Raw genomic sequence first — 12775 nt, 5'->3', positions numbered from 1 at the left:
ACCCATTTGCCCTTCCACACATAAAAACATCAATGGTGTAAATCAAGTATAACACAGAGAGAGACAAGTATCCAGACATTGCACACTGACAATGAATAGTATCGGTGAACAAATGCCTGATGGGTAAAACTTAATCACATGGTGTTTCTCCTCGGTTTCCATGACGGTGGATTATCATGTCATGTGATCCTGGCTCATAACAGTTAAAAATCCCTGTGTTGACTTAGTGTGTGTTGGCTCACTGAGGGCTGTTGTCAAACTTCATTCCAGCCATTCCAAACCTGCTTGGTAACTTCAACCACTGCGATACACAGAACCACAAATACATATTTTAAAAAATCCAGGAAATTTGTTTTGCCCCCATCTTTTATTGAGATTTGAGTTTATACATGTGACACAAAGACTTACCAACAAAACATTCACACCACAGTTGCTATGCAGCACAAAGTACAGAGAAAGGAGCAAAGGCAGCAGGTACTGTAACCCTCTGCATACACACCAAGGCATTTGGGATCACCATGCACTGTGAAATGCATGGAAAGTCTGTTAAGTCTACATCATCTGTGTAGGTTTACATGTTAGTACGCTTAGTTAGCACTCATTAATATTAATCAGTTACTGCACATTCTTGTTTTACACTGATTGTGACATTTTCCTTCATGATTTAGAATAAATGGCACTTAAGACACCACATTAGGTAAACAGAGACAGTACAGAGTGTTACATCTTCTCAGTGTTACTGTTTAAAAACATTTACATTTTAAAATATCTTTAGACACAAAACGTACCAGTATACAAGTTCACCAAAGGATTAAGCAAGGCTAGTAAAATACATTCCTCCAAGAAACCAAAAAATCCAACGTGCAAAAATTCACAATTTGACCATTCACAAGCTAATTCTGAAACCTACTTTACATGTAAATATATATATTTGTGTTTGTATTTTTAATTACATAAACAATTTGATTATCAAATGTGTATAGGAATCTACTTTGTAGATAAAGAAGTAGTCCAACACTGCAAAGTGTCAGTAAAATGTGGGATATGACAAGGATTAAGACAGGTAGAGACAAATAGTAGAAACCTGACTGCGGACTTTGATCGAAGTCACTGTTGGGTGACTGGCTGTCCAGGCAAGCTGCAGGAATGTCATCACATCACATCACATCTGCCCACATTCTTCCCTTCTGGAGACAAAATAACCTTTAACTACATCAAGATTCACATTAACAGACAGGCACGCATGCACCTCGTGCTCTTCTTACAAATGGACAAACTGCCAAACAGCAGCAGCATTGACAAAAGAGGGCCAAGTAAGATGAGTCAGGATGGTAAATGGTACATCCTGGCATATCAGGGACATGGAGGCATTCTGGTCTGTGGCATAACTGGTACAGTAAGCAAACCTAAAATACCAATATTTCAATTTACACTACGTCCCAGGCATGACACTCAACAGAAAGAATAATCCTCAAAGGCTGTCTCACACATACAAAAGTGACAATGATACATAACCAAGGTATATATATATTTTTAGCAGCTTATAGAACATTGCATCAATCAACTCTCCCCAAACAAAAAAACGACTGCACGGCACAATTTGCTTTCCCTCGATCACTGTTGAACATACTGCAACAAGGTTCATAACATCTACATAAGCATTTAGAAAATATATGTATTTTAAAACCCAAACTGATCAGCATCCACTGATTGCAACAAATATCGTGGCAATGACTGAATCCTTCACATATACAGTATGACACAGCTACATCAGTACACAATGGAACTAACAAGGGACTGCTTAAGCCACAATAAAATTACCCCCTTGCAGTCAAGTAGGAACCGACACTGGGTGTGTTTGTACAACTTTGTTTTCGTCCTTCAATTCGTCTGCAGCGTTTCTTAAGGACAACATACTGAGATGACAGTTTAACTTAGAAGCCTGTCTCAGTGCTGTGTATATATTTATAGACTGGAATGATAACTGCTCTGTTTTTCCCACAGTGCAGTTGTACTGTGCTGTACGCATACTGGCATGGTACAGAATGATTTCTCATTGTGTTTGGTGTGCAGTCCAGTTTACTTCAGATACTGAACTGTGCTGGGAAGGGGCCCACGTACCAACAAAGGCACCTATATACAGTATTTGGCACAGCCACTTTCCAAGGTAGCTGGCAGACATGTCATCATTACACTGGTGACAGACAAGCTACATGCACTACTGCTCAGTATTCCAGTGGAAACACCAAAGGGCACAGGTGCCATACCATATCTATAGCAGGTCCAGTATGGGTACAACACAGTACTGTACACAGTCATACTAGGCTTCATATGCGCGCTGCACGCTGCTTGCTGACAGTAGAGTCTGCAGCTAGCTCAGTAGAGGGCACTGTCGTTGTTGTAGGAGCTGGAGCTGGGGAAGGTGGGACAGGGTTTATTCCAGGGAAGGGTGCCGGAGTGGTCAGACGTGGGAAGGCTGAGGGTGCTGGCGCTCTTCAGCTTGTTCTTCAGACCCCAGCTGATGAAGGATGATTTCTTGGTTACTTTGCGAGACTTGGGGTTTTTGTCATCGTCATCATAGGCCAGACAAATCATGGAGTAGGTCTTAGGCAGGTTTCCGCAGAAGGTGGCACTCTTGGTTGGCTGGAAAGAGAGAGTGAAAGTGGTGTTTAGTGGAAAGAGGCAGTCATTATTTGTGACTGCAATCAAAACATAGCGATCAATGTATGGGGTCAATAACTAAGCACTCAAATTAGTCATTTTCTCACTGTGACACAGAATCAATAAATCAAAAAATCAATAATCATAAACAGACTATTATGAAGCAGTTGGGCCTGATATGAAATGTGCACTGTCTAGACAAAATAACAAACAATACAGAATGTAATACAGTCTTACCAACTAAAAACATGTAGAGTTGATTCAATCACTTTTTGACAAACAGCCACTTTTAAACGATGATGAGACAAACAAACCTCAAACAGTACCTCAAAGCAGAAATCTGAAACTCTAATTGGGCCATTTACTCAACTTATAGAAAGACCAACTGCTGTCACTATTTGCCAATCAAGGAAACCAGACAGATGACTTCCAATAGGAAGGAAAGAAGCCACGGCATACCATCGGAGGGTTGCTGTCCATCATGCTGACCACCTGGATGTCGATCCCCTCCTCGTTCACGTCCTTCAGCAGTCGCATCACCTCGCTCACGCCCAACCATTTGCAGTCTGTGTCGCCCACGGCAACAATGTAGTCACCCTCTTTCAGACCGTCAGCCTGGGGGAAAAACAAGAGTTAGAGAGGAGGGCCACTAAATGTCCTGATACTGCAGCAGACAGAGTAAATATTTAGAGCCAAAGGTCTGTTTGAATGGCAACCAAGTCAGATCACCTTCTTTCCTTCAACACCAGCACAGATCAGCAGAGAAAACACTGAGGTTTAGTCCCAAACAAAGCTTTTTTTTACAGCAGGCAAAACACTTGGTAGAATGCGTGCGTATGTGAGTACCACAGCACATTATTTAATAGCTGTGGGAAATCTGTCTTCTCGACATGAGCTCAGCTATTTCGGTCTGATAACTTGATCTGCTGTATTCACCGGAGGCAGGCAAACTCCTCCAGAGAATCAGTCAATTCCAGAATAAATCCTGCTGAATGCAGTATTAAAAGTTAAAAAGAGTTCGGCCTAGTCAGACTTGTGTAATACTACTAATCTGTTTCTCTGCATAGCCTGCAGGGCCTAAGAAGTGTCTGCTCTTTGTCAGCACCTCTTAATGAGCCGTGAGGCTGAAAGGGATTGCCGAGAGTAAATACTCTCTGATTCTTAATTAAATTAGCAGCCATAGTGAATGTGGAGGGGAGGGGGGGGTCCTAACATTCTTTCAGCCTCAATCACATTTAGGCCTCCACGAATTTGAACTTATTTGATATTCAGTTCGCTAGCATGTCTGAAACTTTAAGCAGTTAGTTCCTTCACTGCAGACAGCATCTCCCTACTTCTTTTGCAGAGTAGGTTTGACAGAAGAGTACTGAATATGGCCTCTGAAATATCTTGTGAGCTCTAAAATAACAGTTTGTTCTTTTCTTTCTAGCAGCCTGCAGATAATGAAACACCTAAGTGTGAAACTACAGGTGAGAGTAAACTATAACCTCCTGTAGGTCATCATAGGTTACCACTGCAAGCCAAAAAATTACCAACCTCAAGATCATTTGAAGTCTCTGCATGTTGATTTTTATACCATACTCACGAAAGGCTGGCTGAACAATACGAGATAAATCTTTCCTTGTTCAGCAAAAGGAAAGGAATATACAAAGGTTAACTCACAGCAGCTGGGCTGAGGGGGTCCAGTGAAACCACCTGGACCGGCGTTTCTCCTTTAAGGGTGAAGCCCAGGTCTCTGTCTTCTGGGCAAATTCGTACTGTCCGTGGGGCTGTCCACCGCTGCTTGGCAGAGAAGACTGACAAAGGGCCCTGGGTGGAGACATTGTGGGGATGCTGGGATCAATATGACTACAGGTTTTACCGACTCAAGAGGATAATATCCTCTCGTCCTTTCAGAGTTTTAAAGTTCAAAGGCTTTGTTAAAGGCCTGGAGGAAAACTCAAAATCCAGCATAATAATCCTTTTTGTGTCCTTACAGGCTAGTTAAACATGATTGGAGTCAACATCTGTAATCTGTTAGAACATCAGTACATATACTGTGTACACACTCAGGGGGTATATGAAAGTCATGTGGCCACATGACTTAACATGAGCATATTAAAATGATCAATCTCTTACACATCCCCCTCTGGGTTGCCAGGTTTCTGAAATGAGTATACTTTTTTTCCTTTGCATTTATACTCTCACCTGGCCAGTCACATTTCATTTTGAAAAGGCACACAATCCTTAATATGTTCTTTAAACAAAGCGATTCATACGGAAAACATTCATCATACTGAACATACCATTTATATCTACTTAAATGTTGGGCTGCAGGTATACAGTATCTATCATGCCGTATTGTTATAGCTGCATGACACAACTATGGCTGCATCTAACAGTTATTTTAATTCTAATTATTAAATGAATCCTTTACTGTGTGAAATGAATACACTGTAAAGCAAAAAAAGTCTTACATTGTATTTATTTTAGTAAATTACTAAATTAACCATCATTTAAAAAGCAAGCATATTTAAGGTGTCACCACCATCTTAGGTATTTTTTAAAGGACTTAAATGATCAAAACTGTCATCAGTTACTTTTCTGTCGACTAGATCGACTAGTTAACCATAACTGATCACCAACTTCTTTTTCAACTGCTGAAGCCAACTACTTTCTTGCATTATCACACTTCTTATCTGATGGGAAAATCTCTCCTTCACAAAATCCTGACAATCAATCCCACGCAACCCTAAGATGACGCCTGTGCCCCCTGCTCCATCACTGTCACGCTCTCTCATTTCTCTGTGGATCCAAAAGGTTTTTAATCTTGTTGCTGACACTTCTGATGAAGAGCTAGGTGGGAATTTACAACAGGAACTGGAGAAGGCCCCCTCACCAGTTTTTTGCTTGTATGGTTGGTCATCTTGAAATTGGAGCCTGTTAGTTTGTTGCAGTAATTGTACACTGTACTAAATGAAAGAAATTACTAACAACCGAACAGAAGAGTCCAGTGACAGAGGATGCCATTGCCCCCTCCCAGCCACCACTATGATAACCAAGCCAGGATCAGAGCACCTCTGTCCGTGGTTAGTGTTAGTTTGCACTTGTCACTTTGGGTGAAAGTCCAAGAGGCTTTGGAAAGAAGACAGGCCGTTTGATTGGCTGCTGGTCAAATGTGCCAAAGCTTCCAGGAGACTCACTTTTGGTTGGTTGTATTCAGAAGTAACAAAAAATAAACTCTGAGTGTTAAAAAACACAAGCACACTTAGAAGATCTACAAAACAAATCCAGAGCCATGTCATGTTACTTGATGAATAAAACCAACCAGCATGTAAAAAACATTGTAAGTGGAAGAATATTAGTAACCCACATACCAGCCTTTGGAAGAAGTCAGTGACTTTCACCTTTGTGGTTGTGGGAACCTCCATCTCTGCTTTGTGCTCTGTTTTAGCTATTGGAAAGAAAGGGAAAAAAACAAAGCTGTCATTCTTCAGTGTTTACTGTCACAACCACATTTCGACTGCCGCCCTGCAGAGAGGCAGGCAGGGTGTTAGCAGTGTAAACATTACATCATCTGTACCTAGAAATAAATGTCACTTATCACATCTGATTGCAGCAGTGTAGGACACAACACAGCAGCCTTTTCTTATGACGTGTTTCCTAAGAGACAAACCTCACAAAGCAACTCACTGGTCCTGCTTCACATTGGTGTCATTTGTGAAGTGTTTGTTGTGGTGACACTAAGGTGACTGGTTAGTTTCTATGTGAACCACAGGAAGAATAGCTGTCACCTCAGCGGTGCTTATTGGAGACTCAAATAAACTTTATTTGTGACTGTTTTTCTAATCCAGTCTCCGCTTCTCGTGTTACAGGATATTTTCATTGGCTGTGGTGTAGAATTCTCTTCAGAAACAACTAAGACTCACAGATGATGTCTGGGGCCTCCGTGTAGTCGGTGAACTCGTCCTCATTTTCATGTTCACTGTACTTGTTGAGCGAGCGCTGATGACTGGCTTTTAAAATGTCCTGCAGCACGTCCAGCTTGTTCAAATGGTGGCACAAACCATGGATCCTCAGAGCCTCCTCATGGCCCATGATGGCCCGCCGAATGTGTGCTTTACCTGTAGGGAGGAGGGAAATTTCACCGTAGAGCAGATGAGGAGAAGCGCATAGGGGAGAAGAACAGGCAGAGCAAGCCTGTTGTTATCAGCATGCTGTCTGCTCCTCTGCTTTCTGCTGTGTTCAGCCAACGTGTGCACTCTTACCAATACGTTCACGTTCATCTTTGTTTTTCAGGATGTCCTGGGGTGAGCGTCCCTCAGGAAGGCGATCATAGACCTGTGACAAGGTCTTTTCCTGCTGGTCCTCATCGTCACTGGGACCCACTGAACACACAGAGAATCCAAATCAAAATGAATAAAAAAATGAAATTTGTCTACCACCAAGATTGGGTTCAACACTGAAACAAATGGCAAACATTAATGCCCTTACTGTACTGCCATGCATACATTGTGGCACACTTTAAACATTTCAAATCAGTTTCAGCATATTTTAAACATAAATCTAAAGTGTCAGAGCTCTCTAGGCTTCCCCTGAGTAGTCTGTTCATGGACAGAATAAAGTGATTATTTAGCAGTGTTTGTGGTTCCATTTTTCTTCAGCAGTCTCTATTCTGTTCTGTTTCTAGGCTGTCGTTGCTCCGCAGTCCTGCGGTTAATTGCTCTATTCTCCTCAGTCACACAGGAATCTCTTAATGAGCTGCCAAACTCAAAGCTGCTCTGCTCTGTTGTTCCCCTACTCAGTCCTGTCCCACTCCTCGCACTGGGTAAAACTATGACCATACACTGTAAAGCTGGACGTAATCTGCAGTAACTTAGTTTCATTTGGTTCTCAGTTTAATTTCTCCTAAATTACAATTGTTCATTGAAATTCTGAATTGTGGGTCGAAAATAAAATTTTTCAACAATGTTCAATTTAACAAAATGATTTGTTGTAGAGTCTATAAGATGTCAAAAATAATTACAAGCCACCAGCAACTAAAGCAGCATGATACAAAATTAGCAACAGCAGGGTTTGGAGGGTTATTGTTCTCTCACAACTCTCCTTCCTCTCTCACTCAGTCGTTGGCTCTCTCCCTTGCTCTCTGTGACACTTGATTATGTAGACAGCATTAAGAAGCTACATAACTGTAATCCTGCAGCAATCTGCAGTACAGCCACTTAATTTCACTCACTCCAACGATCTCTCTTTTTCCTTTCACTCTCACTCTCACTCTTTGTCTATTCTGCCACTGAGTTCCGGGAAACTTTGCTTTTCTTTACCATGGGGTGTGTGTGTGTGTGTGTGTGTGTGTGTGTGTGTGTGTGTGTGTGTGTGTGTGCTGGTCTCTAAATAGCCGTTATGTAATAGCACTGTGGCTGGCTGTGGTTCTGTCCAGCCAACTGACATGACCAACCCACTGGCCCATACAGCACTTTAAGAAAAGGATCAGCTTTTCCAGGGTGTACAGAATCAGCCAGCTGAAGTCTTCTAACACCAATCCAAGAATTATTTTACACCTTAACAGCCAACAGCAGGCTAATCCCATAGAACAAGTGCACTAAAGCTTGTAAAGTTGATGTGCAGATGGAGTGAGAAAATTTTTTGCTGAAACATGTGGCACGTGTTAACCCAAATTCACTACTACTTCGTATTACAGTATGTCTGTGGAGAGCACACCTGTCTCCATTTGTCATCTACTGTATCATTACTGTACCTGGTGCAGTGCAAACTTTATGCAAATTACTATACACTACAATACAGTCATTCTCTGACTGTAGTGCTTCTCATAAGCAGAAAAAATTGCTTGCATGCCTACTGTAATGTATCTTTACTCTAGAATTACAAGCAAATAATAGCTGCATGGTGACATTATCTTTAGTTCTTTTCACTTTCCCTGACTTTCTCTAATTCTTTATTCTGAATTCAGTCCAACTTTTCGCCGCCATGTTTTACACATTAAACAGTTTTTCTTACATTGGTGGTCTAGGAGTGCTGAGGCTACAAAGTAGTGTGCCATGGAGCGGTAGTGGTTGGTTTTGACTTGCGACATGGTGGACCAGAACAACGGCACATTGTCTTTGATTGGCGTCTGGATCATGGACTGGTGGACTTGGTCGTAGATTTCTGAGACCTGGCAGGAAAAGCAAGATAGAGTTACTGAGAGGACAATAAAAGCACTGGATACAATCGCTGACAGAAGTGAGGGATCTGACTGTGGTGACATTATTACTTTACATTCACTTTTGGTTAGTATATCCCACTGATCCACAGTTGAGGAGAAAAGTCTGTGCCTACATGATGTGAGGAGCATGTACCTTTGGTGCTATTTACCTTTGCAGCCTCCTGGGCCATTTTCATCAGGGAATAAAACTGGTTTCGGATCCCGGGCAGTGCAGTCTTCTCAAACAGACACTCCTGAGCCTGAGCAAGCATCATCCGAATCAACATACTGAGCATGGCTGGACTCATGTCGTAGCTGGGAGTGTGGGTGAATGTCTCTTTCAGGTGGTTCAGGATACCTGGGGCAGAACAAGAGGTCAGCACAGTGTAAAACCAAACTATTCCAAGTAAACAGTATTCATAGGTATCAATCATTTAGCTCAGTTGAGAGACTCTCTCAGATAGGCTTCTTTCCTGTACCAGCTTGTTTCCAAACTAAAAATAAACCTTTTGGTCAATTAAAAAAGATGTGTCATGTTAAAAAGACAAGCAGCTTAACGGACAAAGAAAGACAGTAAAGACAAATATAATTTGATTAATGGGATTCCACATACTGAGAATTTCTATTTTTAGCGTTTTGTTTGTGATTCTATTTTAAGGCCTACTCTTTTCTCTGGACAGTGAAGTCAGGGTCAGCTAATTAACCAAAAGGCACTTCCATGAAATCCAGGCAGAGTCTGTCATTTACATACAGACAGAGTCACTCTACTTTGGGTTTTGGTGTCATGTGTGGATGGGAGCTGGGTGGGGAAAATAGAGGTTATAGGGGAGACTATATCTGATAGTGGAGTTAATGGTTTGGGCAACAGTTCTTTTCATGGGCAAAACTCAAATAGTCAATTTGTAAGAGGCCAACAGTTTGCTGGTCCACAAAATGACAGATTAGTCTTTTCAGCATGCTTGTACATTATCCCTAATTACTGACACTCTCTTATACAGATGCTTTAAAAGGGTTCCATACGGAGAGTTAAGTGATTCAGTTTGTCAGATCATCGACTCCTTTTTTTTGCTCTGGCTTGTTGCTGTTACTGCAGCATCCAATAAGAGAGAAAAGCTCACTGCTAGCACTGAAATCAATGCGTGTGTGTGCTTCTTTAAAATTGAGCCAAGACACAAACCTTCTGAAATTAGTTTTTCATGTTCAATGGAAGCAATAAGGTCATCTGCATTCCAACTGAGAACGCCTCCCTCTTATTTTACACATTAAAAACCTGGCAGCACAGAGTTGTAGACAACTTAATAACAGAGTAGAGCCTTGATCGTCTTCATCGAAGGTTCTGCCATTGTTGGCTGGCTCCTCCCTCAAAACCTGTTTTGTGTCCCTGGCTGAAGGGCACTACAACATCCCCTCTACAGCTAGCATCCCTGCCTATCACGTCCCTGCTTAGTTTATTACTGAATCTTTATACTGGTGACAATGTTGCTCATAACAGGCATAATTGTTTTACATGGTACAAGCCTAAATTATAGCCATCAAAGCAACATAGCCAAAGCCACGGCCTGTTCAGAGCTGTAATTACACTGCAATACTCCTCATACTGCCCAGTCATAATTCTATCAAGACTTGTCTGAGCTTTCTGAAACCTCAGAGGGTTGGGAAACCAGTTCATATGATTGGTGCTTCCTTGGAGTTCAGCCACATGACAAGAAGCCAAAGAAACATCAACTGCATTCATTCTCCGTCATGGAGCAGAAGTCAGAGGGTGGAGGCTGGCACACATACTGAAAACAGGCAGTTTTTTTAAAGTTAAGGACATTAGAAATGTCTTCAAGGGGAAAGGAATGTTTTTTAGTTTGGATGAAGCACCACACCTGGGTATTTTTGGGCCATGGCAGCTGAATTGCATATCAAGTGTTTAAAAAGAACAAAACTATTACGAGACCATGTTGAAGTCACTGTTCATCAGCCATTCCAGTCTCTTTTGTTTTCTTCCTCTCTCTATTACCACAACTTATCATAGTGCTCTCTGTGTGTGAACAGTTTCTGTCAATGGGAGAACGTCAGAAGCTTAGTTATTCCCATCATTTCTCTTGCTTGAATGGCTGAAACCAGATTGGATCACAGATAAGCCTGGTTTCAACTAAAAAGGGAAAAAATGTTTGACATCTTTGAATGTTGGAAATGACACCATAAGCTCGTTTCTAGGCTGATGAGAGAGGAATTTGCGATCAAACCAGTGTATCGCTCCTTTCTCTTCCTACCTGCAGCTATCTGGAAGGAAGAGATGGCCTCCTCCAGGCCTGCTATTGTCTGTCGGTCACTACGGGTACCAATCTGAGAGTAGAGGGCGGCCATGTTGAAGAGGATGCTGGCTTTCTCCAGTGACAGGTTCTGTTGGCATACCGGCACTCCTGTGAAGGAGTCATACCTGAGGAAAAGAGGCAGAAGCTGTCAGTGGCACAAATCAAAACGATTTTACTGAGAGTTTAAAATATTTATAATACAATCTGTATTCATACACTGACTATGCATTAATCCTTCAGACCTTCAGACTCAAAACAAGGGTTTATGCCTTTCAGCTAATCTTCTCCCTTGTCTCCATCTCTGCTGCTTGATCGAATGTACATTTAGCATGAAGTCAATTGGGGGTCAGGGCCTTCTCTTGGATGCTTTTCAGTCAAACTTCATTAATCAGATTCAGCATCAGTAACTTATCTGAAGCTTGCAAAAATCAGTATGTGTACTTGATTCACACCCCCTTCATTCACTCTTGAGCTTGAAATATCTAAAATCTATACACAGTAAGGATTGTGTTACTATTTGCTGAGCTTGATTAAGTTATCCCTGCCGTACATCTTCTCATGTGAAGTAGTGTTCTACTGTCTCTAAATTGAATTTCTCTCTTGCAAAATGCAGCAGGATGGCAGAACCAAACCAAAAAGCTGCAGCCAGGCATCTTCTGGTAGAGATATGATAGCTGATGCATGAATTTAAGAAAGTAACATCACTGAGCCTGTGCTGTTTAAAGTCAAAGCAACTAGATTAAAGAGCAGGACAGCTTTCTATAGCATGTGCTCCGCTAATTTCTTCATCATTGCTGTAATCTCACCTATTGCCCTTCTTTCTTTAAATTAGGAATTACAGTAGTATTTATGTTATTTGCTTCATAAACCTTTCCAGTGGTTGTTTGTATTTGCTGTATTTTAACAATATCTTATGAAAATTTTCAATAGATATAATTGGTGATTACTGATGTGTACCAAGTGAAGAAGATGCCAGTCTGGCGGGTTGGGGAGAAGAATCGGCTCTCCATCAGAGGAAGATGGCTGAAGTATTTTGCCAGCAGTTCCACGCCGGCGTCATTTCGACTTGGTGTTCTGCAGGACTAGGACATGAAAGGAAAGAGATATGATACAGTCTGAAATAATAATTATAATAGTGGCATAAGAATAGCTACACTTTTATGTGCAGATTTTCACATATCAAAATTGTGCCACTACATAAATATTGTACAACAGAGGAGATTTCTTTTGGTGACGCTCACAGAATCAAAAATTTTAAACATGTTTGGAGAAACAACGTCCTGTTTACTGAGGACCATCCACCAACATCAGCACTAGTTAATCTGTTAACTGCAAGGTCTGTGGACAATCCAAAGAAACTGGGACTTTGTCCTGGAAAGATGCATTGTTGTTTTTCAGATGTCAAATGAATCCTTTTATCTCCACTGAACTTGGGTGGCAACGGAAATCCCAGGGACCAAAATCTCAAAACCTCAGTGAATAAAACTGAAACTACGTGTGTGGCCAGAGAGTCTGACATGGGAAAGGAAAATGTTTCTGTCATCTGAGTGACCCTACCAAAGTTCTTAAGACAAAGGATTTCATTGTGCTTTGTGCACTAAAAACTTTTGTAGGTGTGGTGCATATT

At 41.4% G+C, this 12775-nt stretch overlaps 1 protein-coding gene across 2 annotated transcripts in view; it reads right to left on the bottom strand.

Moving 5' to 3' along the window:
• Window positions 1–348: 348 nt before the first annotated feature.
• The window catches only part of rhpn2 (rhophilin, Rho GTPase binding protein 2), a 30383-nt gene continuing 17956 nt past the window's right edge, over window positions 349–12775 (bottom strand). Inside the window, exons 6-15 of one of the 2 annotated variants that reach the window (XM_041936731.1) lie at window positions 12106–12230; window positions 11107–11273; window positions 9016–9203; window positions 8659–8815; window positions 6909–7028; window positions 6570–6764; window positions 6018–6094; window positions 4324–4470; window positions 3121–3276; window positions 349–2643 (exon numbers count right to left, since the gene is read on the bottom strand). In XM_041936731.1, the coding sequence (XP_041792665.1) occupies window positions 2377–2643; window positions 3121–3276; window positions 4324–4470; window positions 6018–6094; window positions 6570–6764; window positions 6909–7028; window positions 8659–8815; window positions 9016–9203; window positions 11107–11273; window positions 12106–12230 (1599 nt within the window). In that variant the 3' untranslated portion in view covers window positions 349–2376. The remainder of the gene's footprint in view (window positions 2644–3120; window positions 3277–4323; window positions 4471–6017; window positions 6095–6569; window positions 6765–6908; window positions 7029–8658; window positions 8816–9015; window positions 9204–11106; window positions 11274–12105; window positions 12231–12775) is intronic. The other variant, XM_041936739.1, reaches the window with a different exon arrangement.

Source organism: Chelmon rostratus, chromosome 1 (assembly GCF_017976325.1).
Source record: "Chelmon rostratus isolate fCheRos1 chromosome 1, fCheRos1.pri, whole genome shotgun sequence".
Taxonomy (NCBI): domain Eukaryota; kingdom Metazoa; phylum Chordata; class Actinopteri; order Chaetodontiformes; family Chaetodontidae; genus Chelmon; species Chelmon rostratus.
The sequence above is the reverse complement of the archived record's forward strand: the minus strand, read 5'-3'. Positions and strand labels throughout refer to the sequence as shown.